This window comes from Alternaria dauci, chromosome 2 (assembly GCF_042100115.1).
Source record: "Alternaria dauci strain A2016 chromosome 2, whole genome shotgun sequence".
In the NCBI taxonomy this organism is placed as follows: Eukaryota; Fungi; Ascomycota; class Dothideomycetes; order Pleosporales; family Pleosporaceae; genus Alternaria; species Alternaria dauci.
The window spans coordinates 457,013-479,024 of record NC_091273.1 but is presented as its reverse complement, the minus strand read 5'-3'; the positions used below and the strand labels follow the sequence as shown (position 1 = coordinate 479,024).

At 50.6% G+C, this 22,012-nt stretch overlaps 8 protein-coding genes across 8 annotated transcripts; 6 read left to right on the top strand and 2 right to left on the bottom strand.

Annotated features, from left to right (window-relative positions):
* Positions 1-2,954: 2,954 nt before the first annotated feature.
* On the top strand, positions 2,955-5,316 carry ACET3X_002251 (uncharacterized protein). The gene is made up of 3 exons (XM_069448736.1): positions 2,955-3,369; positions 3,422-4,628; positions 4,679-5,316. The coding sequence occupies exons 1-3, from the start codon at positions 3,195-3,197 to the stop codon at positions 5,049-5,051; spliced, it is 1,755 nt and encodes a 584-aa protein (XP_069308798.1). The 5' UTR covers positions 2,955-3,194; the 3' UTR covers positions 5,052-5,316.
* Positions 5,317-5,583: 267 nt separating this feature from the next.
* ACET3X_002250 (uncharacterized protein) lies at positions 5,584-9,541 on the top strand. The gene is made up of 9 exons (XM_069448725.1): positions 5,584-5,729; positions 5,825-6,654; positions 6,702-8,021; positions 8,085-8,463; positions 8,534-8,794; positions 8,897-8,977; positions 9,028-9,057; positions 9,116-9,241; positions 9,300-9,541. Exons 2-9 carry the CDS (start codon positions 5,834-5,836, stop codon positions 9,408-9,410), a joined length of 3,129 nt encoding a protein of 1,042 aa, XP_069308797.1. The 5' UTR covers positions 5,584-5,729; positions 5,825-5,833; the 3' UTR covers positions 9,411-9,541.
* A 1,046-nt stretch (positions 9,542-10,587) lies between these two features.
* ACET3X_002249 (uncharacterized protein) lies at positions 10,588-11,262 on the top strand (the record flags this gene model as incomplete). Its single annotated transcript, XM_069448715.1, has 1 exon — positions 10,588-11,262. One exon carries the CDS (start codon positions 10,588-10,590, stop codon positions 11,260-11,262), a length of 675 nt encoding a protein of 224 aa, XP_069308796.1.
* A 1,573-nt stretch (positions 11,263-12,835) lies between these two features.
* On the bottom strand, positions 12,836-13,536 carry ACET3X_002248 (uncharacterized protein; the record flags this gene model as incomplete). Its single annotated transcript, XM_069448704.1, has 3 exons — positions 12,836-12,926; positions 12,978-13,309; positions 13,366-13,536. 3 exons carry the CDS (start codon positions 13,534-13,536, stop codon positions 12,836-12,838), a joined length of 594 nt encoding a protein of 197 aa, XP_069308795.1.
* Positions 13,537-14,764: 1,228 nt separating this feature from the next.
* ACET3X_002247 (uncharacterized protein) lies at positions 14,765-16,692 on the top strand. Its single transcript, XM_069448693.1, has 3 exons — positions 14,765-14,887; positions 14,960-16,349; positions 16,408-16,692. Exons 1-3 carry the CDS (start codon positions 14,850-14,852, stop codon positions 16,672-16,674), a joined length of 1,695 nt encoding a protein of 564 aa, XP_069308794.1. The 5' UTR covers positions 14,765-14,849; the 3' UTR covers positions 16,675-16,692.
* A 795-nt stretch (positions 16,693-17,487) lies between these two features.
* On the top strand, positions 17,488-18,066 carry ACET3X_002246 (uncharacterized protein; the record flags this gene model as incomplete). Its single annotated transcript, XM_069448682.1, has 3 exons — positions 17,488-17,573; positions 17,650-17,791; positions 17,872-18,066. The coding sequence occupies 3 exons, from the start codon at positions 17,488-17,490 to the stop codon at positions 18,064-18,066; spliced, it is 423 nt and encodes a 140-aa protein (XP_069308793.1).
* A 147-nt stretch (positions 18,067-18,213) lies between these two features.
* Positions 18,214-19,057, bottom strand: ACET3X_002245 (uncharacterized protein; the record flags this gene model as incomplete). The annotated part of the gene is made up of 2 exons (XM_069448670.1): positions 18,214-18,566; positions 18,622-19,057. The coding sequence occupies 2 exons, from the start codon at positions 19,055-19,057 to the stop codon at positions 18,214-18,216; spliced, it is 789 nt and encodes a 262-aa protein (XP_069308792.1).
* A 2,158-nt stretch (positions 19,058-21,215) lies between these two features.
* Positions 21,216-21,957, top strand: ACET3X_002244 (uncharacterized protein; the record flags this gene model as incomplete). The annotated part of the gene is made up of 3 exons (XM_069448659.1): positions 21,216-21,305; positions 21,358-21,657; positions 21,712-21,957. The coding sequence occupies 3 exons, from the start codon at positions 21,216-21,218 to the stop codon at positions 21,955-21,957; spliced, it is 636 nt and encodes a 211-aa protein (XP_069308791.1).
* Between the last annotated feature and the right edge of the window lie 55 nt (positions 21,958-22,012).

Genomic DNA, 22,012 nt, shown 5'->3' with positions numbered 1-22,012 from the left:
TGCATGGAAGAAAGAGCAATACCTTGCGATGGCTCTGGGCAGCGGTAGTTTTCATCGAGATGCTGGCGGTAGGCATGATGATGTTTGGGAAGCGGGCCAGCATCAAGAAAGGCTATGGGCAGGTGGAAGGTGAAGGATTTGACCCGTTCGTGATTGGAGACGAAGAAGAGAAGTTGAGAGATCCTGATTCATTCGACGAGGAATCGAGAAAGTCTAGTGCCGCCTAGTAGGATTTTATACTCAATGACCAAGTAGGGAAAGTCTCACCAAGATTTCCATCCCGAAGTAGCTTCTAATGAACCACGACTGCACCTGCACATTAGTCCAACAAAGACATCATTCCCGTAGTTCCCAGAGGATGAGTGTCAACGCAGTTAGGCCAACTGTGTATTTCTATGAGCTTAGCTATCCAAAACCATTGCTGCGTCCTTGAGAACAATCGCGCGATTTGAACCACAGAAGGTACACCAATCTCTTTGCACGCTCAAGGAATCTGGAACCAATTCCTCATGGTTCACGTGCACAATACTTTGGCTATGCACTGGATCCGATTGTAGGATACTAAAATATGCACCTCCCAATACTATATGGCTGCATGATTGTAGCCTCGAGAGGAGAATGTGCTCGTGCCCGTATTCTTGACGTCCAATCCATTCGCCGCCAACTCGGAGGCCCATCTGTGATAGTCTTGTGGACAGAAGTCTACTCTAGAGCAGCGAGAGGCATCGTAATTCGTTGTGAATGATGACTAGTGTCGATGCTTACGCATGCCTCACAGGGCTGTAGTAGTAGTGTACAAGTGATTGGTCCGTGCTGAGTAAGATTTGTTGATTAGCTGTTTGTGAACAGTCATCACCCATACCCGCAAGCAATCCGTCACGTCCTGTGTCATGGAGAGAACGAAGAATTCGTAATGTAATCGCTTACCCTGACTCGTAGCATGTGGATGTCAGTCGGAAGTGTCAACATGTTCTGCGAATGTCGGGTTGAGTAGGGGTAAGCCAACTATACAGTGAGTAAGGCTCAATGAGAGCAGCAGTGAGTAACGCTCGGAGAAGTTGGTGTGAACACCGCCGAATGGACATCTGGGTCCATTATGGTACAGACTGGCTGAACAGCATCGCCATACTTAAGAAGAACATTTTACCACCAGCTAGACCTCATCACAACGCAACCAAGCATCTTTCCACATTACAACACGATCGATCCAGCATCGCTTATTCTCCCTCTCATCATTCATTATGAAGTCGACTACCATCCTCTCCGTCATGATGGGCATGACCACACTCGTCTCCGCACTACCTGTTGCAGACACCAATGGCCTTGGCCTTGTTGAACCCAGTAAGCACATCACAGAAATTCAACAGTGTTGGAAGTTTTCTAATCAAGCTTGTCACTTCAGTTGGGCTCGCCAAGCGAATGCCTCAAAAGAAGATTAATGCCGTCGATGTCGAGAAGCGCGAACCTCAAAAGAAGATTAATGCCGTCGATGTCGAGAAGCGCGAACCTCAGAAGAAGATCAATGCTGTTGACGTCGAGAAGCGTCAGAAGAAGATCAACGCCTTCGACGTTGAGAAGCGTGAGCCTCAGAAGAAGATCAATGCTGTTGACGTCGAGAAGCGTCAGAAGAAGATCAACGCCGTCGACGTTGAGAAGCGTGAGCCTCAGAAGAAGATCAATGCTGTTGACGTCGAGAAGCGTCAGAAGAAGATCAACGCCGTCGACGTTGAGAAGCGTGAGCCTCAGAAGAAGATCAATGCTGTTGACGTCGAGAAGCGTCAGAAGAAGATCAACGCCGTTGACGTTGAGAAGCGCGAACCTCAGAAGAAGATCAATGCTGTTGACGTTGAGTAAAGCGATACTCTCAAGTTCACAGATTGTCGACTCTGCGAACACTCATGCCCAGCATACCGGATCGCTTGGGATCACGACTTGGAATGAATGATGAAGACTCGGACGAAGGGTGGTGATGGTGGACAGAAAGGATTGGACATGGTGTTGCGGTGCATGCGAGGTCTCTTGTAACCTAGTCCACTCGTTTGGTCGTGCTTTAAGGAATTGACCTTGTTTTGCTTGATTGCGGTCGTGCCTAAGAGTTATGCATTTACCTCTTTTCTTGAACTGAAAAGAGAAACGAAAAGCAGAGACTATGTTATCTAACCGAGATCAACAGGAATCATATCTTCCAGCGAGGTTGCATCTACGACCGCATTGGACGATGGCATACCTGGATGGATATCATCGGTTTGTACAAAGTGCATCTTTGTCCGCGGCTTGAAGTGTCCGGCGGGGCCGGCAATCGTAATCTGGGATGTACCAGCTTCAGAAGTCAGAACGTCAGCCCTAGCAAAACTCCAAGGCCAGATCCTGGAAGATTCAAGCGATGTACATAGTAGGGACGATAGCCAAGTGTTTACCATGAGAGTCTGGGCCTTTTCGGCGGAAATGTACACTTCCACCCCTTGCAAGCCAATAGAAAACTCTGCAGTCGCACTCGTTCTTGCAAAGCTGCCCGTTTCTGCGTCGGAAAGCGCCCGCGGCAGGTGTTCATCGTGCATCGGCGTTCAGCGAACATGTGGAGGTGAAAGGAAGAAAATTTGATGCTTGATGGCATCTCATCTGCACGGTTACCAAAGCTCCTGTCCGCGGCTGACTCGCGCGTCTATTGGCTGCAGCCAGCAGCAAGCTTCGAAGCATCCCATCTTCGCAACAAAGGCAAGCTTTAGAGTGCGAAGAGCCGCGAGCGATTGAATACAACTCGTCATGATGAGCGCATCGCTCCCGTATATCACACGTGGTATCAAACTGCGTAATGGAAATCCTCGCAGCCTAGCATTTGTGATCACGCGCGAACCAGCGCGTCGGATTGTCAGCGCCTTCATGCACCCGGGCTGCAGGCCAGCAAGTCCCCGCTTTGCGCCATTCGATGCTGTGCTTGTGCTATATAGGACCCTGCTTCCCATATTTTTGCGCGCCACAGGATATTCCATTGCGGACTCTGATTCCGTCGTGCTTTTGTCGAAGTGGTTTGGTTGGCCAATTGCGCGCCAAGGTCCCTGAAAAGAAAGATTGCGACGTCATACCCGGATAAAGTTTGGACACCAGCTGAAGAGCTTCCGGATCAAACTCCTGTTGTGATCTGAGGGCGATATACCGATATATTGTATTGTAGAAGAGGAGGAATTCAGGCCACCATGTCGCTCTCCCAACGAGTGACGTCGATGGAGGAGCATGAGCCGTGGAGCAGAGAGGCAAGCCCAGACTCCAGGCACCGGAAGATGAGCTTCAATCCTGTCGGCACATGGACGGAGCAGACTGGCGAAGAGCCGACGATAGGCGCGTTCGAAGTACCCAGGTGGAAGAGACTGCGTATGTATCACATGGTGCATGGTATGGGCGCACAGAAGCTAATCTCACGCAGTCCAGGTCTTCTTCGCCGTTATCTACTGCCTATTCGCTGCCGGTGTCGTCTTCGGTTACGCCGCGATAAAACCCGTACTGCTCGAGGAGGACGTGTACAGAGACTACTGCACAAAGGAGGAACTGGACCAAAATGTACACGTCTGCTATGAGCAGGAGCTCCGGCTCAACCTCATGTTTACGATTGCCGCCGTGTCCACGAACGTCGTCGCGCTTCCTGTTGGTACAATCCTTGATCGCTTCGGACCACGCGTGTGCGGCATCACTGGTGCGATATCTATAACAATTGGCGCACTGCTTTTCGCGTTCGCCAAGGAATTGCCAATTGATGGTTTCATTCCCGGTTATCTGTTCATGGCGTTGGGCGGACCGTTCATCTTCATCTCGTCGTTCCAGCTCAGCAACACGTTCCCGCAATACTCTGGACTCATCTTGGCACTTTTGACCGGAGCTTTCGATACTTCGAGCGCGATCTTTCTGGTATACCGACTTATCTACCAAGGCACCGACGGCAACTTCTCGATCAAGAAGTTCTTCCTCATCTACCTTATCGTTCCAGCCTTTATCCTCGCGGTACAAACCCTGTTTATGCCATCGGTGTCTTACAAGACAGTTGGTGAACTCGTTACTAGCGCAGAGGAGGAGCAAGTCATCCACGACTCAGACGACGAGATCGAAGATGCCGCGACGGTCCGAAGCATACAAGATGCGCGACGAGCACACCGCGACAGCATCGTCAGCGAAATTACATCTTTGCTTGGCACCAAAGACGGCAAGAAGCAGGCCGAAGAGGAAGACAAGAAGAAGAATATCTCGGGTGTATGGGGAGCATTACACGGTCGCACCGCTAGCCAGCAGATCCGCACTCCTTGGTTCATTCTCATTACACTGTTCACTGTCCTCCAGATGACGCGTATCAACTACTTTGTCGCCACAATTCGGACGCAGTACACATACCTTTTCCACGACTATGACAAGGCGGTCGAGATCAACAATTTCTTCGATGTCGCACTCCCGGTCGGCGGTGTCTTGTCAGTTCCATTCATTGGTCTGCTCCTCGACAACACAAGCACTACCTTTACGCTATCCTTACTCGTCACCGTCGCGACAACTATCGGAGTGCTAGGTATCATTCCAGAAACATGGGCAGCGTATGCCAACATCGTCCTCTTCGTGCTGTACCGGCCTTTATACTACACCGCAGTCTCGTAAGTCATCCCTCCGCCACATTCAAACTCTATACTTACATCTCTTCCAGTGACTACTCCGCCAAAGTCTTCGGTTTCGCCACCTTTGGCAAAGTTTACGGCCTCATCATCTGCCTCGCCGGTATCCTCAACTTCTCGCAATCTGCCCTCGATGCCGCTACACACAAGACCTTTCACAATGACCCTATGCCTGTCAATGTCATCTTGCTTAGCTTGGCGTTACTTGTTGGGCTCGCGCTCGTGGCGTTCGTGTGGCGCAAGAGTCACAAGATCCAAAGGGAGAACATTGAAGAGGAGGCAGAAGAGGCTAGGGAGACGCTTATGCCGAATGCTAGTGGGAGCCAGGGAATCAATGGGTATGGGTCGATGAACGGAAATGGAACAGCGAGCCCTGGGGAGGAGGATAGAGGGAGGAGACCGTGAGTGTGGGGTGTATGGATCACTTGCACAGCCTCGCCTCTGAGATTTCGTCGTCGTGTTTTTCCTCTGATCTAACTTGATATTTGCATCTTCTTTGCTCAGTAAGTGTAGCATGGCAAGGCGTTGGGTGGTGTTTTGCTGTGCCTCTGGCAAGGAAGTGGGTACGTGGGAGGGCCGCATGATTTGTACCAAGAATGCTAAATATACTGGTGTAACAGATTGTCACCACTTGAGTGCTTGCGACAGGAGCGCTGTATGTATGAGGAAAATAGAAACCTCTTGCCACGCTTCAGGTGCGGCCTTGGCGGGATCTTTAAGTTCTCAATTCGACATTACGGGCACTACTTCGGTCGGAAGATAAGACATGCAATCGGAAGCTTCTTACGCGGTGGAAGGCCGGTTGCTGCGCTGTGGTTGGGCGCCACCTGCAGATGAGTGGATGGAGCTGCCAAGGGAGCTGACTTGCACCTCAGCTCACTCACTAGACGGCTGAACGATATAAACATCCTGACCCCCTTCTTAGCCCCCTATCTTACAGAATCTATGCGCGCGAATTGTTGTGTTTTCTTCAAGGCGGGCTTGCCTTCCACTTGGTCTTTGTCAACCGGTGTTCGCCTTACCCAACATCACGCACCTGTCCATTTCAGCCTTGCGGGCGTGCCTAGGTAAGCTTGTGACGTGGTACGTTTCCCACGCAAGCTTAGGATCTGTGTTCAGTCGTTCTGGCACCGATATCTAGGCAGTATAGACGGTGCGGCTAACTATTGGTGCGCTAGATCGCCAGCATGGATTTTCAAGTGGCCGGAAACTATCGATCGCCTGAAACTGAAGTGGATGAGACGTTGAAGTGGCTTCACTCACAAAATGACGAGGATTCTATGACGATACGTGCACGAGCATCCTCGCAAAGAGCATCCGGGACGTTGGAGTGGATTTTCGAAACTACTCAGTTTCAAGACTGGCTGGAGGATGATCCGAGTACTCTTCTCCTCATGGGCAAGCCAGGTTCAGGGAAAACGACGGCCGCCTCCTTAGTCGTGGGCAAACTTGCAGAACAAACAGTAAGTTTGTCGGCTGCTATTGCCTTCATTCACGTTGGAGACAGCCCAGGTGAACGCACCGCACCTTTACTACTACAAGACATACTGTATCAACTGGGACGACAAAGCCTCTTGCTTATGAGTTATTATCACATGGCAGGGGAAAAGAGTTGCATCCTTGATCTCCTTCGCGAAAGGCCCCAACCCCCATCACTCGAAGAAATGCTGTCACAAATGCTTCCCAGGATTGTCAAGCCGTTTCGTCGGGTCTATATCGTTGTCGACAACTATGATCAGCTGGCTGGTCCACCCTACACGTTTTTGTTCTCGGGGCTTGTAAGCTTGACACAAGAGAACCTCTGGCTATGTCTTACAGCTACTCATGGTTCAAGCTCGATTACGATACCTCAGAAAGTGGAAGTGATTCACATAAGTGACGGGGATACTGAACAAGACTTGGATACTTACGTCACACAAAGACTGAGCACTCTGCCCGATTTCGTCCGCGATAATTCAGAATTGCAAGCAGAGGTGAAAAGACGGGTGATGGAAGATTCAAATGGCCTGTCAGTAGATCTCTTCGACTTCTGAACACTGGCTAACTAGCTCATAGAGTATTCGCTGCGAAGCTAATAATGAACGGACTTATGGATACAAGAAGCCCAGTGTTGTTGAAAGAGCAGTTGCTATCGAGTGATTTCATCCTGGAGCCTCTTTATTCCAAGAACATGGAAAATATCAGAGAGCTTCGGAGACACGATCAAGAATTAGTTCATGATGCTCTAGCGTGGCTACTGCTCGCAAAGAGACCCTTACAGGGCTCTGAGCTACTACATGCTTTAGCAGTCAAGGATGGTTCCCACAAGTTGGATTCAGCCGGTCTTCTAACCACAAAGTTTCTCACATGGCTGTGCGAGCATGTTCACTTCGTCTCTTATGCGGAAATCAACGACCAATTAAACATGCATCGTACAGCCTCAGACTATCTGCTACGGACGTTGAACACCTGGTACCCAAACGCTCAAGATATGGTCACAAGATGCTGCCTGACATACCTTTCTTTCGATGAGTTCACCAAAGGTCCCTGCACAACAGATGGCGAGTTCGAGTCGAGATTGGATAAATACCGCTTCTATCAATACGCAACACAATACTGGCCAGATCACGTCAAATCGCTGCAAAATTCCTTACCAGAGCCTCTCATTGATTCATTCCTCACGAATGCTGGCAAAGTGGCTTCTGCAAGTCAAGCAATGGCAGCATCAGCAGTACAGCCACCGCAGCCTGGTTACAGCCAGTCATTCAATGTTCCCGGAAGTGGCTTCCATTTTGCAGCACAACTAGGATTGACATCGGTCATAGTGTACCTGCTGGGAAAGGAGAAGATACCAACTAGTCCGGCTAAGATCGACTCAAAAGGACGCACCCCTTTGTGGTGCGCAATCGAGAAGAACCAAGACCAGACTATGAAGCTTCTAGCCCGATACGATCATAAGACATTCACACTGCTACTGGATAAGAAGCAGACTTCGCTCGCTGGTACTCTGCTTAGGGCTGCTGGCCCAGATATTAGAGACTGGAATTCAAATACCCCGATTCATATCGGCGTGATTCGTAAGGACCTGGCGATCGCACGACTCTCGCTTGAATCAGGTGTCGATGTCGATCAGTTGAATGCGGATGGGCGCTCTGCCATTCAATTAGCCGTTGCAGGTCAATTTAGCGATGCTATTGATCTACTATTAGAACACTCCGCTGATACAGCACATGTATCCGTAGAAGATTGTATTTTGGGTAAACAGGGAAGTGACTCCAAAACCGCCATCATCGAGCTTGTGGAAGACGATCTGAAAAGGAAGAAAATGAGCTTGTATTCAGCCGAAGATTTCAAGTGGGCTAATCACACGATACCGGGAACATCACGAAGATTGCTGTGAGTATTGAGATCGGTGAACCTTGCTCACACGTTTTTCACTTCGCTGATTCCAGACCATAGGGTATATTCTGATTCCAGCTTCTGGGTTAAACAAGATCCAGTCTGGCGCACAAAACATCCACATGGCGACATGTTCTTTAGTTCCGATCATCATCAAAGGCTACGATATGGAATCTCGGTGAGTGTGCCATTGCTGGCTCAGTCCGAGGATCATGATCCCTTTGGAGTCAATCTCAAAGAGCTGAAGATTAGCTGGGACATGGACATATACCAGGATCTCAATGGCAACGACCGTTGGATCAGTATGGACCACTGGAGTACCCTCAACAATATCTCAATGCCATCTAGTGGGATGGCATTCCTTCAGGACCTCTTGGACGAACTGACAACAGGTTGGCTAGCATATTTCGGTCAAATCGATACTCATTTGCTACATTGTGTAAGTCAGAACCGTCAAAGATTGGCCAAAGACAACGACTGTGGCTGCTAACACAATCCAAATCACGAAGCATTTAGATGTTCTTAGAGCGAATGGACAGTTTCGGGGACTTCTGGATCGTCTCTTGAAGGAGGCAGCTACGTGGGTCCATCTTCGCCGCCGATACCAGAGACAGGTCAATGTCATTCGAGGGCTTTGCAAAACATACAATACTCGTCGATTTGGGGACGATGGTGCTAGCGAGATCGTTAATACCATTGAAGAATTTGCAAGTACTGGCGAATCGAGATACGACAAGTTAGAGAGGGACTTAGCTACAGTCATTCAATTGGTACGTTACAGCATAGTGTAGCACCAAGTAGCCCTTTTTTCTATCAGCCTAGTTGTCGCGATCTGGGTAACAGTTGTTAGACGTAACTAATACGAAGGTTAGGAATTCAACCTGACATCCATCAGAGAAACACAGAAATCTACCTCGCTCAATCTAAGCATGAAACGACTGAGCTGGATTACGGTAAACTACCTAAAGATTGTTCCTCTTCGTATGCAGGGCTGATTCCGCAGTTCATTTTTCTACCTCTCACTTTCGTCTCGGTATGTGGTCCGCATTGAAACATATCATTGGTTGTGTGTTGTCTCTAATTCCTATCAGGGCTTGTTCGGCATGTATGTCAACGTCCTCGCGAATAACCCACCATGGTGGTGGTATCTGGTGTTTATGTTCGGTACGCTCGGTCTGACTATATCTGTGTGGATCATCTTCAGAAAATACCCTGGCGTAAGTGATTGAGCCGTCCAGCGTGGTTCGCCGCGCCATGCTGACAAGCATTTGATAGTTGGAAGACAAAATGGATGCCAGATTCTCCTGGCTTAAGCCACGAGACGCCGATAGGAAGATAGGGGATGTCGAGTCGGGTTTATCATCACAAGAGAAGAAGGTCAACTGATAGGATAAGACTGCGAGTCGCTATTTGTCTTTGTAGCATAGGCATGTTGCCTTTGGAGCTGCTGGTTTCCGGGGTTGGTCGAGCAACTTCTATCGCTTTTGTGCTTCAGTTCCCATCGTAGTAGCGTTGACACTTTCGTAACTTTTGTGCATTGCTTCTTCCATTGCTGATGTCGTGCTGTGCGCAGCATCGTCTTTTCGCATTCGCACAGAAACTTTGTTGGCCGCGTGCAGCGGGGATCGAGTGTCAAGGGATCGAAGCTGGTCGACATGCGGTTGGCGGGCGGGGCGCCGCTTGGGCAGTGGCCCGCAACTTCAGCGCCCGAGCCCCAGTCGTCCTGCCACTTCTTCACCACCAACTGTTTCACAAGTCAGATTTCTACACTTACAATGACTTGGGATGCCTCTCGACAAACGCGATCACTGAGGGAGATGGAGCGTAGAATATATACGATATACGGCTCTCCTATCAACTTTCAGACACGTGCGGCATCATGCCCGCGCAGCCTGAAGGGAACGCGTCGATGACGCGCCGTGATAGCTGTACGCGTACTGCAAACAGAAACCGTAATAACAGGCATCGCATTCTTCATCTTCTACCAACAGATCATTCCTATACAGAACCACATATGAAGCTCAGCAGTGTCTGGACGGTAGAATGTGGTTCCTGATCACGAACCTTGTAGGTTGGGCGAGATGTTTGCGGATTGCACCGATGGGCTAACAGCCACTGGGACAACGATCCGAGCGCACCTCGAAGCCACTTCTCAGACAGACATCGGTATCTAGTCGTTACGATGCAGTGTCTACTCAGATAACAGTCATAGCAGGATCTTAGTAGAAAGCGCATCGGCCCGCAGCCGAAAAGCTTACTCATGCTGACTGTACTCTCCATCTTGATGAGAAGAACTGATGTAGCAGATAGGCAATCGCGTTTCTACGTCAAACTTTGGACTCTATTGTGGAAATGATTCTGGGGTCCACACCTTTTCTCAGCTGTATCATTTCTAGTACATGCTAGTGCCAAAGGACAATCTTGCTCACGCTCGCGAGTTCGCGGTCTGTCAAAACATCCAACAATCTGCTCGTAGGTTGCAGGAGTCTAACGGTAATCCGCCTCATTCTCGACTGGGCTTTCGACGTTTGACTGATGATTGAACAGGTTTCCATCCAAGAACATGTCTCAAGATCGATCATACAATGACGACAAAGAGACAGAGAGCTCGCAGGACAGTTCGCATGAGGAACGACTATTGCTAGAACCACACAGCTGGAAACCCTCGCCTTTCAAGAGCGGAGACCGGAAAAAGACCATCGCCTTGCATGCTCTCATATTCCTACTCGCGATAGCAATCACAACCCTCCTCGGCTTCCTCATCCGCCCATTCCCTCCACAACCACCACGCATGAGAACCCTCGACTGCGGTACAAATTCGACCACCGCCCGAGCAAACAATTGCACCTACGACGTCCTCTCCAACATCTGGGTACCAAACCCATGCATCGACCACAAGAACCTAGACGACTTCAAGCGTCTCGCCAAATGGCAAGCCTACGAAACACGCGAAGCCAAGCGCCTGCTTACCGAAGACGAAATGGGCGACGTGGTCGCGCCAAATACCTACTTTACAGAGATTCGGGAGCACATGGTGCACTGCGCGCTCATGTGGCGACGGCTGCATCGCGGCTATCAGGAAGATCAGAAGTATCTTGATCTGCATGTGAGGGCGTTGACGCATACGAAGCACTGCTCGCAGCTCATGATTGATTATCTGGAGAAGCCGAGATCAGTCATGAATCTTACTGTGTCGCAAACTTCACCGGGCTTTTCGGTTTGTCACCTTCCGGCTTGAGATATTGGGAGAGCGACTTCGGAGGCGGAGGGTCCGCGGGGTTGGATCGTTTTACCATGTGCTAAACAGCTATACGTTCAATTCAGGATTCACTATATCGTAATCTGCCTAGAAGACTTGTGCCCGCATATCGTCTGTCTGATCGTCCACCCAGAACACACACCACTCTGATCCTAATCAACCCCTTCGCCGTCTCGGCGACCCATTCGCGCCATGTATCAGATTCTTCATACCCGTCGGCAATCGCTCTGCCTTATGTCCTATACCTTTCTCCTTCCAACTTGCATCATCCTTGATCTTTTGGTGTTCTTCGCACAGCAAGCCCTTCGTCTCTCCAGTCACAAACGTGCGATTCTTTTCCTCGCATGACTTTGATGCTTGCAAGGCTTCGGGTCCTGTCAATCTTGATTTTGGAAGTTTGTATCCAATCTGCTTTGCGCCACAGACTTTGCGGAAGGTTGTAGAATCTGGGACGTGGGTTTGGCAGCCGGATTTGGAGCATATCAGTTGTGTGTACTCGCACATGATGGGGAGTAGGCGGATAGAAGTTGGAGTTGCTACGCTTGATGTGCTTGTGATCTTAGTTAACAGATTGGTCGTGGTAGTTGTGCTTTTAAATGACGGTGTTGGAAGTTCAAGGTACTGTGGTTTTAATGGTAGAAACATGGTAATCTGAGAGCATCATTTATAGCATGACGCATGAATGAATCGAAAGTAAGGAAAGGATAGAAACATACAAGTTGTTGATGAGAAGGCGCGTTGCTGGCATCACGCTCGTATGCGCATGGTGGTAGCCTCAACCTTGCTTAGTACGCCTTTGCAAGGATAAAGACTACTCACAATACAACATGGCAGGGAGTACGTATTGCATACCTCAACAAAACATCGACTCATGCTATGGACTTTACACTTGGAAGACAGTCATTTGTTTGTGTGACTCCGAGGTTTCACTTACTTCGGTTGACTGTGATATGACTCGATGCAGGAAGCCATGAATCGGAGTTGTTGAGTGGGAAGTGATGACTATCACCTCGACAAACTACGTGCAAAATAAAGACATATATACACTGTCAGCGGATTTGTAATGATCAAGCACTGTAGAAAGGTGATCCGAGGGACGGCAGCCGGAAAGCGTCCAACTGTCCGTGCGCTCTCGACAAAGAAACGAGACTTCATACGACAACAGCGAAGAACAGAAGGATGAGCGAGGAAGGATGGATGAAACGACTGGGGCAAACTGATTTGATCACGGCGGCACACACATAGAGAGTACAATAAACTCATATAAATGTTTTTGATATAGAGCAACTAGGCCCAAAACTATCCATTAGGATTATCGACATTCAATGTCTGAAGAAGAAAAACAGAAATGATGATAGACGACTCCAAACTCCCTCGCAATGCAGACTATTTTTGCGTTTTTGACAGATAAAAGAAAGGCATGAGTTTTTGTGATAGTAGTGGTGGAGGAGGATGAGGAACTGGCAGAGAGCGCTCTTGTCAGACACATTCCTTTTTGACTGCTAAGTCTTCGTGTCTGGTCGTTGTATCAAAGGCCAAGGATACTTGGTGCTTAAGCCTCCTCGACGGTCTTGGCAGGCTTCTTCATGTTGTTCTTGTACCAAAGCGTAGGCAGAAGAGCGCAAGAAACGGTGAAGAGTATACTGAGCTATGTTAATACTTGGCCAACCATCACAAACACGTTCAAAACTTACCAAAGCGCAATAGCCATACCCCAAACAGTCTTGGCCTGGAAGCAGTTGCTCCTCGTGACACCCGCCCAGTGACCCAGGCTGCTCGTGCTCTTGTTCAGGTTCTCAACAGTCGCTGTGACAAAAGCGCTGGCGTACATGGTATCGACCTCTACCGAAGACTTGCCGATGACGTAGCAGTTGAGGAAGGACATTGGTTTACCCAGGGTAACAGCGCACACGATGAAGGCGATGAGGATGAGGGAGTCGACGCCTGTCATGACGAGGAGACCGAGGTTGGCTTGGGACCAGTAATAGCCTACGCTGACCATGATGTAGAGGGCTGCGATGCATGTCTGGAGAAAGCATGTTAGCGATGTGGAAGAATCCAGAAAATGGGATGTGTACGTACCACGCTCAGTGTGCCGACGAATTCTTTAGGAGGCTCGACACCGGTTGTGACAATCATCTGGATAAAGTTGGAGCAGATGCCGATGATCAGGATCATGCAGATTGCCTGGAGGACGCGGGCGCCAAGGAACATCTTGCTCAAAGGCATGGCGTTGTAGCTTGGGACAGGCATGTTGGCGGACTGAAGTTGGATGTTGTAGGGTAGATGTGGCTAAGGATCCGATGGAGTTTGAAGTAGACAGACGAAGCGATTGATGCAGTAAGGAATGGATAGCGGTCTGCACAGCAGAAGAGAATGTGTCGTGGTAGGAAAAGCCGTTGAATAAATGAGACCCAGATAGGAAACAAGGAAATAAGGAAACAAGAGGAAAAAAGACGAAAAGAGAAGTGAGTTGTGATGAGCTGGTTGATGATGTGTTTGATGATGTTACTACGACGCTGCCTCCAGCTCATCTTATACAAGTCAGAGTTGTATGCCATCTCAACAACATGTCGAAAAGAGTATGGTCGCGATCGCTGCTATTCTTGCTCGTGGTGTGTCTGGACCACCGTGGTTTCATGGCATCTCGAGTAGTCGCTGCGTGGGCCAATCAGCATCGAGAAGCGGCACCTCTAGAAAATGTCCGAGCTGGCGCGCATCAGTGCGCCAGCGGTTACCGCATTGACACTTTGGCGCATCAAGTCTGGGGAAGCCATTCAGGTACACAGAATCAGAGCGGTACCTGAGGGAAGTGGAGCCACAGTTTGATGTCGAGATCGACTGGGTGAGAGGTTCCGTTGCGGCTGTTGCTTTACTTCCGCGGTCCCACATCGGCCTCCCGCCCTACCTCGCGCGCGGGAGCTATCTGTTGAGGCTCAATCAGATGCGAGGGAGGTTGAAACATTGTTTGGAGGAATGGTTCTGTGCTTTGGTGATGGCGTTGCTCAAGAGACGCGTGTGGTGATGAGAGGACAGCGAGGCTAAATGCGTCAATGCTTTGCTGTGGAGTTGGTAGTATCTCGCAGGTATTGGTCAGCCTATCTTTGTGCACGATGGAGATGGGTTTTCGCGTCAAAGGTGGGAAGTGAGGCATTGATGATGATGCAGAGTTGTGCTGGATGCCTGGTGGCTGTCATAGTCCAGCCCTTCCACTGTATCTACCACCTGATGCATCGTGCTGTCGGTGACAAGTCGATGGAGGTTATTTCAGTCAACAGTCGCGAGGATCTATGTCTAGAGATCGAGAGTGGGGGGTGTAACTTGTTGTAAGGCGTGGTGTTGGTGCAGGGCGTGTATTGACATGTCGGTGATAAGAGGTCCCCGCTCAGTCCACCTCGGGTCAGCTCCGATGCGGCAGGTCCACGCGACACAGCTCCCCGATAGCAAGACGCATAATCGCGGCTCTCAGAGGACATGTGACTAATGATCGTTCCCGAGGGCGTATTGAGCTCCTCCTTTGACTCTGAATTCTATAATCACTTCTTCTTCATAATTGTACTTGGAAGATGGGTCTTTCGGAATACTGGCAGCATAAGGCCGACTGGTGAGTTGCTCCAAGCTCCCTACCGACCCCACACAGTCTCGCCGACGCGACAAGCTAACTCTCCACCACCAGCAAGCGCAAGCAGTCGGAGCGCGCTTCTAAGATCGCGACACTTCCCACACCGTACCTGTACCCTCTGTCTCCCCAAGAACGCTCCATCCTCGGCAAACCCATCCAGGAGCTCGTCCAAGATGTGCACAAGCAAATCACCAGCCCTGTCGATATCCTGCGCACATATGGCAAAGTCGCCATAAAGGCGCAGGAGAAGACGAATTGCGTGACGGAGATACTCTTTCCCGAAGCAGAAGAATGGGCGGAGAAGGAGGTCAATTTGAAAGGACCGCTCGCCGGCATTCCTGTCTCGTTGAAGGACTCGATACAAGTTAAGGGCTTTGATATCTCCGTCGGCTATTCAAGGAACACTGGGAAACCTGCTACAGAAGATGGAGTCATGGTGAAGATATTGAAGGACGCCGGTGCCGTGCCGTTCGTCAAGACCAACCTGCCTACCACCCTTCTTTCCTTCGAATCCACAAACGACGTCTGGGGCCAGTGCAAGAACCCCCACAACGACAAATACTCGCCCGGTGGCTCGACGGGTGGAGAGTCGGCATTGTTGGCGTTCGGTGGCAGTCGCATTGGTATCGGTTCAGACGTCGCTGGCTCGGTCCGCGCCCCCGCCCACTTCTCCGGTTGCTACTCGATACGATGTTCGACGGGACGATGGCCAAAGGTGGGCATGAACACAAGTATGGCAGGCCAGGAAGCTATACCCTCTGTCTTCAGCCCCATGGCACGAACATTAAACGACCTGACGTACTTTACGCGTAGTTTCATCCAGATGAAGCCCTGGAAGTACGACTACACTGTGCATCCGCTGGAGTGGAGAGAAGACATCGAGACAGAGTTCAGGGAGAAGAAAAAGCTGCGCATAGGCGTCATGCGGACCGATCACGTCGCCGACCCTTCACCGGCATGCGCGCGCGCTCTAGACCAAACGGCCAAAGCACTCGCGGCGGAAGGCCACGAAGTCTTTGATGTTGAGCCCCCCTCGCCGTATGAGGCATTACAGTTGGCGTCCCAACTCCTCCTCAGTGACGGCGGCAACACATTCATGAGCCATTTCCGCACCGGAGAATGGAACGACCTTGGTGCAGCCCAGTTGGTTTATTACATGCGTCTCCCTCGCTTCATCAAGTACATACACTACCTGTACGTGAAATACGTCAAGGGTGACGATATCTGGGCTGGCCTACTACGCGACTGGCATCCAAAATCAGCACACGAGTACTGGCAGCTCGCTGGCAAGCGCGAGGCGTTCAAGGCAAACTTCTACAAGTGGTGGTCTGAGGAGGCCAACATGGATGTCATGCTCACCCCGCCCAACGCGACGCCTGCCGTGCCTCACGGGGGTATGCATGATGCTGTTAGCAGCTGTGGATACACTTTCATGTTCAACCTGGTAAGTCTTCTTAGTGCTCGACGTTACCTATTCTTTTCCATGTGTTGACAAGATTTAGCTCGACTATTCCTCTGGAATTATCCCTGTTACACATGTCGATCCTGTCAAAGACGCCTTGCCATCGGATTTCAACTTCAAGAAGCTGAATGGCGTCGCAAAGGGCGCATACAAGCACTACGACGCGCAGAAGATGGCGGGTCTGCCCGTGGCTGTGCAAGTCGTAGGACGGAGACTGGAAGAGGAAAAGGTACTCGCTATCATGGAGAGAGTGGAGGATGCACTAGATAAGCATGGCGGACGATACCAACTGCTGGAAGTAGATTGAGGATGCCGTTGATGAAAAATACATCTTTGTTGAATTTGTTCTTTGACTAGGCATACGATGACATTCGGCTAGAGATTGTTCAGCACTTCCAAGCATATCCTCGCGATCGCATAATTTAGAGTCCGACCTCAGTCGCGTCATGTCACGTCCTTATTCCATCTCGTCTCGAGACGTGGGATTATATCGAATCAGCAAAGATGCAGCATCGAGCTGCTCGGCTATGGTGTACAGACAGTACCTGCCCCGCTTACGTCACTTCCAGCCGCGCTGTTGATCGCCTGGGACGCGCCTGGGCTTACCCCTCATACAAGCCCCAAGCTTCTCCCATTCTCAAATGCCATCTCTTCCCATTGCGGACAGTCAAGCCATCGGCACTCGTAGTGCGGTAGTTCGCGGCCGTAGCCACAACCTAGTTGCCGCCATTGCAGGGGTCTAGGAGCAAGGGCAGACAACGCGTCTGTTCCGACATGATGATAGGATGAAGCCTAGAACGTCATGAGCAGACCCCATGTATCATTCCAGCGCCAGCACCCGCATTTCCTTGACAAATACTCGCATCGGGAGGTCAGGATGTAGAGCAACCGCCGCTGATACGCTGGCAGTATCTTGATCCTGCGAGCAGGAACCGGACTAAAACCAGATGGAGGGGGAAAAATGGAATAAAGTCGGGGCAGCAGACAGAATGTTGGGTCGGCGGTCATGCTTTGTATAAATACCATGTCCCGACTACCTTGATGTCCACCATCCGATTACTATCCATCCATCTTTTCTAACTCGATACGGAAATTCTTTTTTGAGACTGAACCAATCAGGATGACGGACTTTAAAGGACACTGCCACTGCAAGCAGACAGAGTGGACTGCCACCCTGGAGAAGGATCAGCAGTCTCACGTTCTCTGGTGAGCTTTGTATCATTCGTCTTTCCTGCTCTAGCTAGCAAGTCAACCCAGCGTTAGTAGCTAATGGACCAACTAGCCATTGCAACACCTGCAAAGAACTGTCTGGTTCAACATACACCCTCAACCAGATTATCCCTCTCAAGGCACTGAAGATCACCAAGGGCGATGATCTAGGCAAATACACGTACAAGGGTGACTCTGGGAACAGCGTTCACTGCGTATGTCATCCTCATCTTCTCCCGTCTACAATCTGTCACGTGTGTTGCGAGAACGCTCACTAATACAATTGTTTGGTTAGTACTACTGCAAGAACTGCACCACACATGTATACCACCACCAGGAAATCCTGGGCCCCGATGACATTGTGCTGAGGACAGGATTGCTGGACGAAGGAATCAAGAACTTTCAGCCTAGTGCGGAGATTTTTGGAAAATGTAGATTGCCTTGGGAGCAGCAGGTTGCACAGACTTTCGAGGTTATGCCCCCGTCGTAGACACATGTCTGATAGTCTAAAATGTGAACAAGAGCGGTTTTGCTAGTATTTCTGCAGGCACTGACAAAAGCGAAGTAAGCGTAGCCGTGAGACATGTCATTCTACATTGCCAGATATAACCATCCTATAATATTCCATTCCAACGCACTAATCCTGCAGCGGCGGGAAACTCCTCAAGAAATGACTGGGGCACTCGTAGCCCCCTGGGTTGTTGTCCAGATACAACTGATGATACTGTTCCGCATCCCACCATTTCCCCGCTGGCAGAATCTCCGTCGTAACACCACCCTTCCACCACTGCTTGTTCACCTTATCCGTAACATCGCGCGCAATCTTCTCCTGCTCAGCATCGTGGTAGAAGATGGCAGAGCGATACTGTGTACCCACATCTGGGCCCTGGCGGTTCTCGGTAGTGGGATCGTGCATCCTGTAAAAGAACTCGAGCAAGGAGCGGTAGGTAACTTTCTCGGGGTCGTAGACGACTTGCAAGGCTTCGGCGTCTGTTCTAGTAATTAGCCTCCGTGGCACCTCGTGGCATACCATGTGTATACGTACGACCTGTGCGTCCACTGCACACGGCCCTGTAGCCTGGGTTCTCGCTATCACCACCAATGTATCCTACACGCGCGTCGAGAAGGCCCTTGCCCTTGTACTCTCTCCGGTACATGTGCTCGACGCCCCAGAAACATCCTGCGGCCACGGTCGCGGTCTGCGCACCAGACGGTACGTTCATGGGTTGTGCGGGCGCATTCGACATACTGCTGAAGGGGCGGAAGAGCTTGGTCAGAAAGGACATGGAAAGGTAGGAGAGGAAGATGAAGAGGAAGAGTGTGAGGAGCTTCAGTTTGGCGTGGTTTGGGGTGTTTTGCACAGAGAAGGGAGAGGTACTTTTGTGATGATAGTAGGTTGTTGTTGTTATGTATATGCGATTGGCAAAGTTTCGCCGCTGGAGATTGGGATGGGGAATGGACCGCGGCAATGATGCCATCATTCTGTGTGACAAATCGGAGGGTCCACGCCGCCACGCGTGAGCCACATGGGTGGCGGGGTAGCTGCTTCGCGAAGATGGCGACTTCTCAGTTGCGTGTCTTCTTGGCCACACAACTGTCTTTTTTCTTATTCACTTTGGACAGTTCCAAATGGCCATCCAATTGTTGTTTTGACGCGTCGAAGCTCTGCAGTACCCGGTGAAATTCGCGCACCTTCCGTCTTGTCCGCCTCGCTACGCGTCTTTACCCGGACTCTGTCGCAGCGAATTCCTCCACAACCAACCTGGAATGCTTGAAACGCGACATTCTTCCCTAATGCTGTTGAGTCGATGCGTAGGCTGATTTTCCAGGAGTTCCGATTGAAGAGTATCGCTCGTCTTCATTGCTCCATTTCCAATTGCAGCGTCACCTGCAACTCTGAAGAGCGCCTATGGACACGTTTGGCGCGTCTCGACTGAGCTGATATTCGACTGCCCAGGAAGGCCCTGTTGAGGGCACGTCTGTGTGTATGAACGCCAGAGCCATGGCGCGACATTCGCTATACTGATGTTAGTGTTACCGACCAGAACTGTTTCTTCTCTCCTTCTTCTTCTCGTCCAGGGTCCAAGCAGTAACCTGAGGTCTGGGTTGACTTACTCTCATCACAGGCGTTGTGTATAGAAGCACATACTTGCAATTTGGTGTTATCGCGCTTGACTGGCAGTTCAAAGGTCGTGCCGTCGAAGCTGGGTTCGGCTGACTGTCTTGGGCGAGTCCTTTCGACACGAAGCATGCAATCAATCCTCAATCTATTTCACCTGGCAATTTTACGCCGGTTAGATCCTGCGCTGCTGAACCGGCAGTAGTTGGGCCTGGGCTCACGCGATACATCCTCGGTCGTGGCCTGTCGCCGAGTCACCACGTGCATCGAACAGCTGTTGGATGCATGCATCGTGACTAACCTTTCCGCTTTTATTTTTAGGCGCTCTTCTAGACTTCCAGGGCAGACATCTGCAAGGGCGGCAGATCGTATTCGCTAACATTGATTATGTCAGGGTCTCGAGCATCGATGGAACGACAAGCTTTAATATAAGGTTAATCTACACGCCAAGAGCTCCGCGCTTCTCCAGATCTACGAGATGAACATGACAACGATATGCTTGTAATGGCAGGCCGCTCGTCTCAGAGAGGCAGACTGTTTTCAGTTTTCGCTTCCGTACATCTTCCGACAAAGACTGGGATACAGGACTCATAGATGAAGGTCAATATCAGCTTGGAGCTTGCCTTGCTGTCCGGTCAGCTTCATGGACTGCATGTACCCAGCTTCCGGACCCGATGTTTCTATTCTGAGTTCGGTACCCCAGGCTAATATGATCAGTTCATTTCGACTTCATATGTACGTCCACTGCTCTGGCCGCCGACTATGCGAGCAACGACTCATGCGAACAGCGGCTCGCGAGCGTGAGAGGAGTTTGGTACACTAGCCATCATCTGATATGTGACAGCTACTGTATTCCTAGTAGTTGCAAGTCTGCCATTGGTGTCCAGTATCAAGAGGCTCTATCGGCCCACGCAACAAGTGTGCCTCGGTGTCAATAGCTATACCGCCGGCAGTCAGTCCTCGGGTAGGACGCATACACTGCAGACGTCGGACAACTGAACAGCCGCCATAATGCAGGGTCGAGTATTGCCGCGCCCGGAAAACTCGAACGATTATGCTTCACCGTCTTGGTTCGGGTTAGCATGGCAGCTGGAAGCGATATGCACAGCGGAACGAGTCTATCACATACCCTAGATACTGCCACTCAGCCCAGAGCCTGGCTCAGGATGTGTAGACACGGATTGACACTACGACTAGTTGACAAACACGAACTCACCTGAGCAGCTTTTGTGATTCTGGACCTATGAGCACAAGCGGCCCGCCGGTCGAGTCGTACTCGATATTGCTACGGTTCTTGGCAGCTGTTATCGCGGTCGGGTCGTAGCTGCTATCATCCAGAATGGTGTTGCCGCAGTAGTGGTTAGGACACTCAGAGACAAAGAGCTGGTGCCGGGACAATGGTATAAAAGCCAGTCCATATGCCCTCGATGATCATCATCTAGCTTCCACTCTCGGCCTCATCTACTAGATCATCAGCTTTATATTCAGCATATTCAAAGATCACCTTCCAATTCATCAACATGAAGTGGCTCCTTGCTCTCCTCCCTCTTGCGGCTGCGGCCCCTGCGCTCCCTACCGTCGAGCTTGGTGATGCCCCGCCACCCGGCCAGGTATGAGGGTTTACAGTACATGCTTACGAGACCATCAACTCACACAACCCAGGTCAAGATCCGCGGCGTCAGCTATGGAGGAACCGGTTGCCCCCAAGGCACCATGAGCTCCCAGATCAATGCGGACAGGACCATCATGACCCTCATCTTTGACTCGTACATTGCGTCCATCGGCCCCGGTATCGCTGTCACGGAGCAGCGCAAGAACTGCCAGCTCAACGTTGACATCCAGTACCCAGGAGGCTTCCAGTACTCCATCTTGTCTGCCGACTACCGTGGCTACTCTGCCATCCAGAAGGGCGTGTCTGGTACTCTGAAGTCGACATACTACTTCTCCGGCCAGACCGAGCAGGTAGGCTCCATCTCAGCCCAAGTGGTTGGACAAAGACTCTAACCCTCTTACTAGACATCCACGGAATACAAATTCGACGGCCCTACCAACGGCGACTACCTCAAGCACGACGAAGCTGACAGCACCTCGGTCGTGTGGGCGCCATGCGGTACCAACGGCATGCTCAACATTAACTCGCAGGTTCGCCTGACCAGCACCAACACCAGCGCCACTGGTATCCTGACTACCGACTCGACCGATCTCAAGTTTACCCAAGTTGTGTACGTCCAGTGGCAGAAGTGCACACCGCCAAAGCAGTAGATGACTGATTGCGGTTGATTGTAGGCCGCGAACTTGGATCAGTTGGCTTAGTGTG

Excerpts from the sequence above, each read along its gene's own strand:
- ACET3X_002247 (XM_069448693.1), top strand. The coding sequence starts at position 14,850 with ATGGGTCTTTCGGAATACTGGCAGCATAAGGCCGACTG. Across the intron at positions 14,888-14,959 it reads TGGCAGCATAAGGCCGACTG|CAAGCGCAAGCAGTCGGAGC; the intron begins GTGAGTTGCTCC and ends CTCCACCACCAG. Across the intron at positions 16,350-16,407 it reads ACACTTTCATGTTCAACCTG|CTCGACTATTCCTCTGGAAT; the intron begins GTAAGTCTTCTT and ends GACAAGATTTAG.
- ACET3X_002250 (XM_069448725.1), top strand. The coding sequence starts at position 5,834 with ATGGATTTTCAAGTGGCCGGAAACTATCGATCGCCTGAAACTGAAGTG. Across the intron at positions 8,464-8,533 it reads ATACTCATTTGCTACATTGT|CATTTAGATGTTCTTAGAGC; the intron begins GTAAGTCAGAAC and ends CAAATCACGAAG. Across the intron at positions 9,242-9,299 it reads TCTTCAGAAAATACCCTGGC|TTGGAAGACAAAATGGATGC; the intron begins GTAAGTGATTGA and ends AGCATTTGATAG.
- ACET3X_002251 (XM_069448736.1), top strand. The coding sequence starts at position 3,195 with ATGTCGCTCTCCCAACGAGTGACGTCGATGGAGGAGCATGAGCCGTGG. Across the intron at positions 3,370-3,421 it reads ACCCAGGTGGAAGAGACTGC|TCCAGGTCTTCTTCGCCGTT; the intron begins GTATGTATCACA and ends AATCTCACGCAG. Across the intron at positions 4,629-4,678 it reads TTATACTACACCGCAGTCTC|TGACTACTCCGCCAAAGTCT; the intron begins GTAAGTCATCCC and ends CATCTCTTCCAG.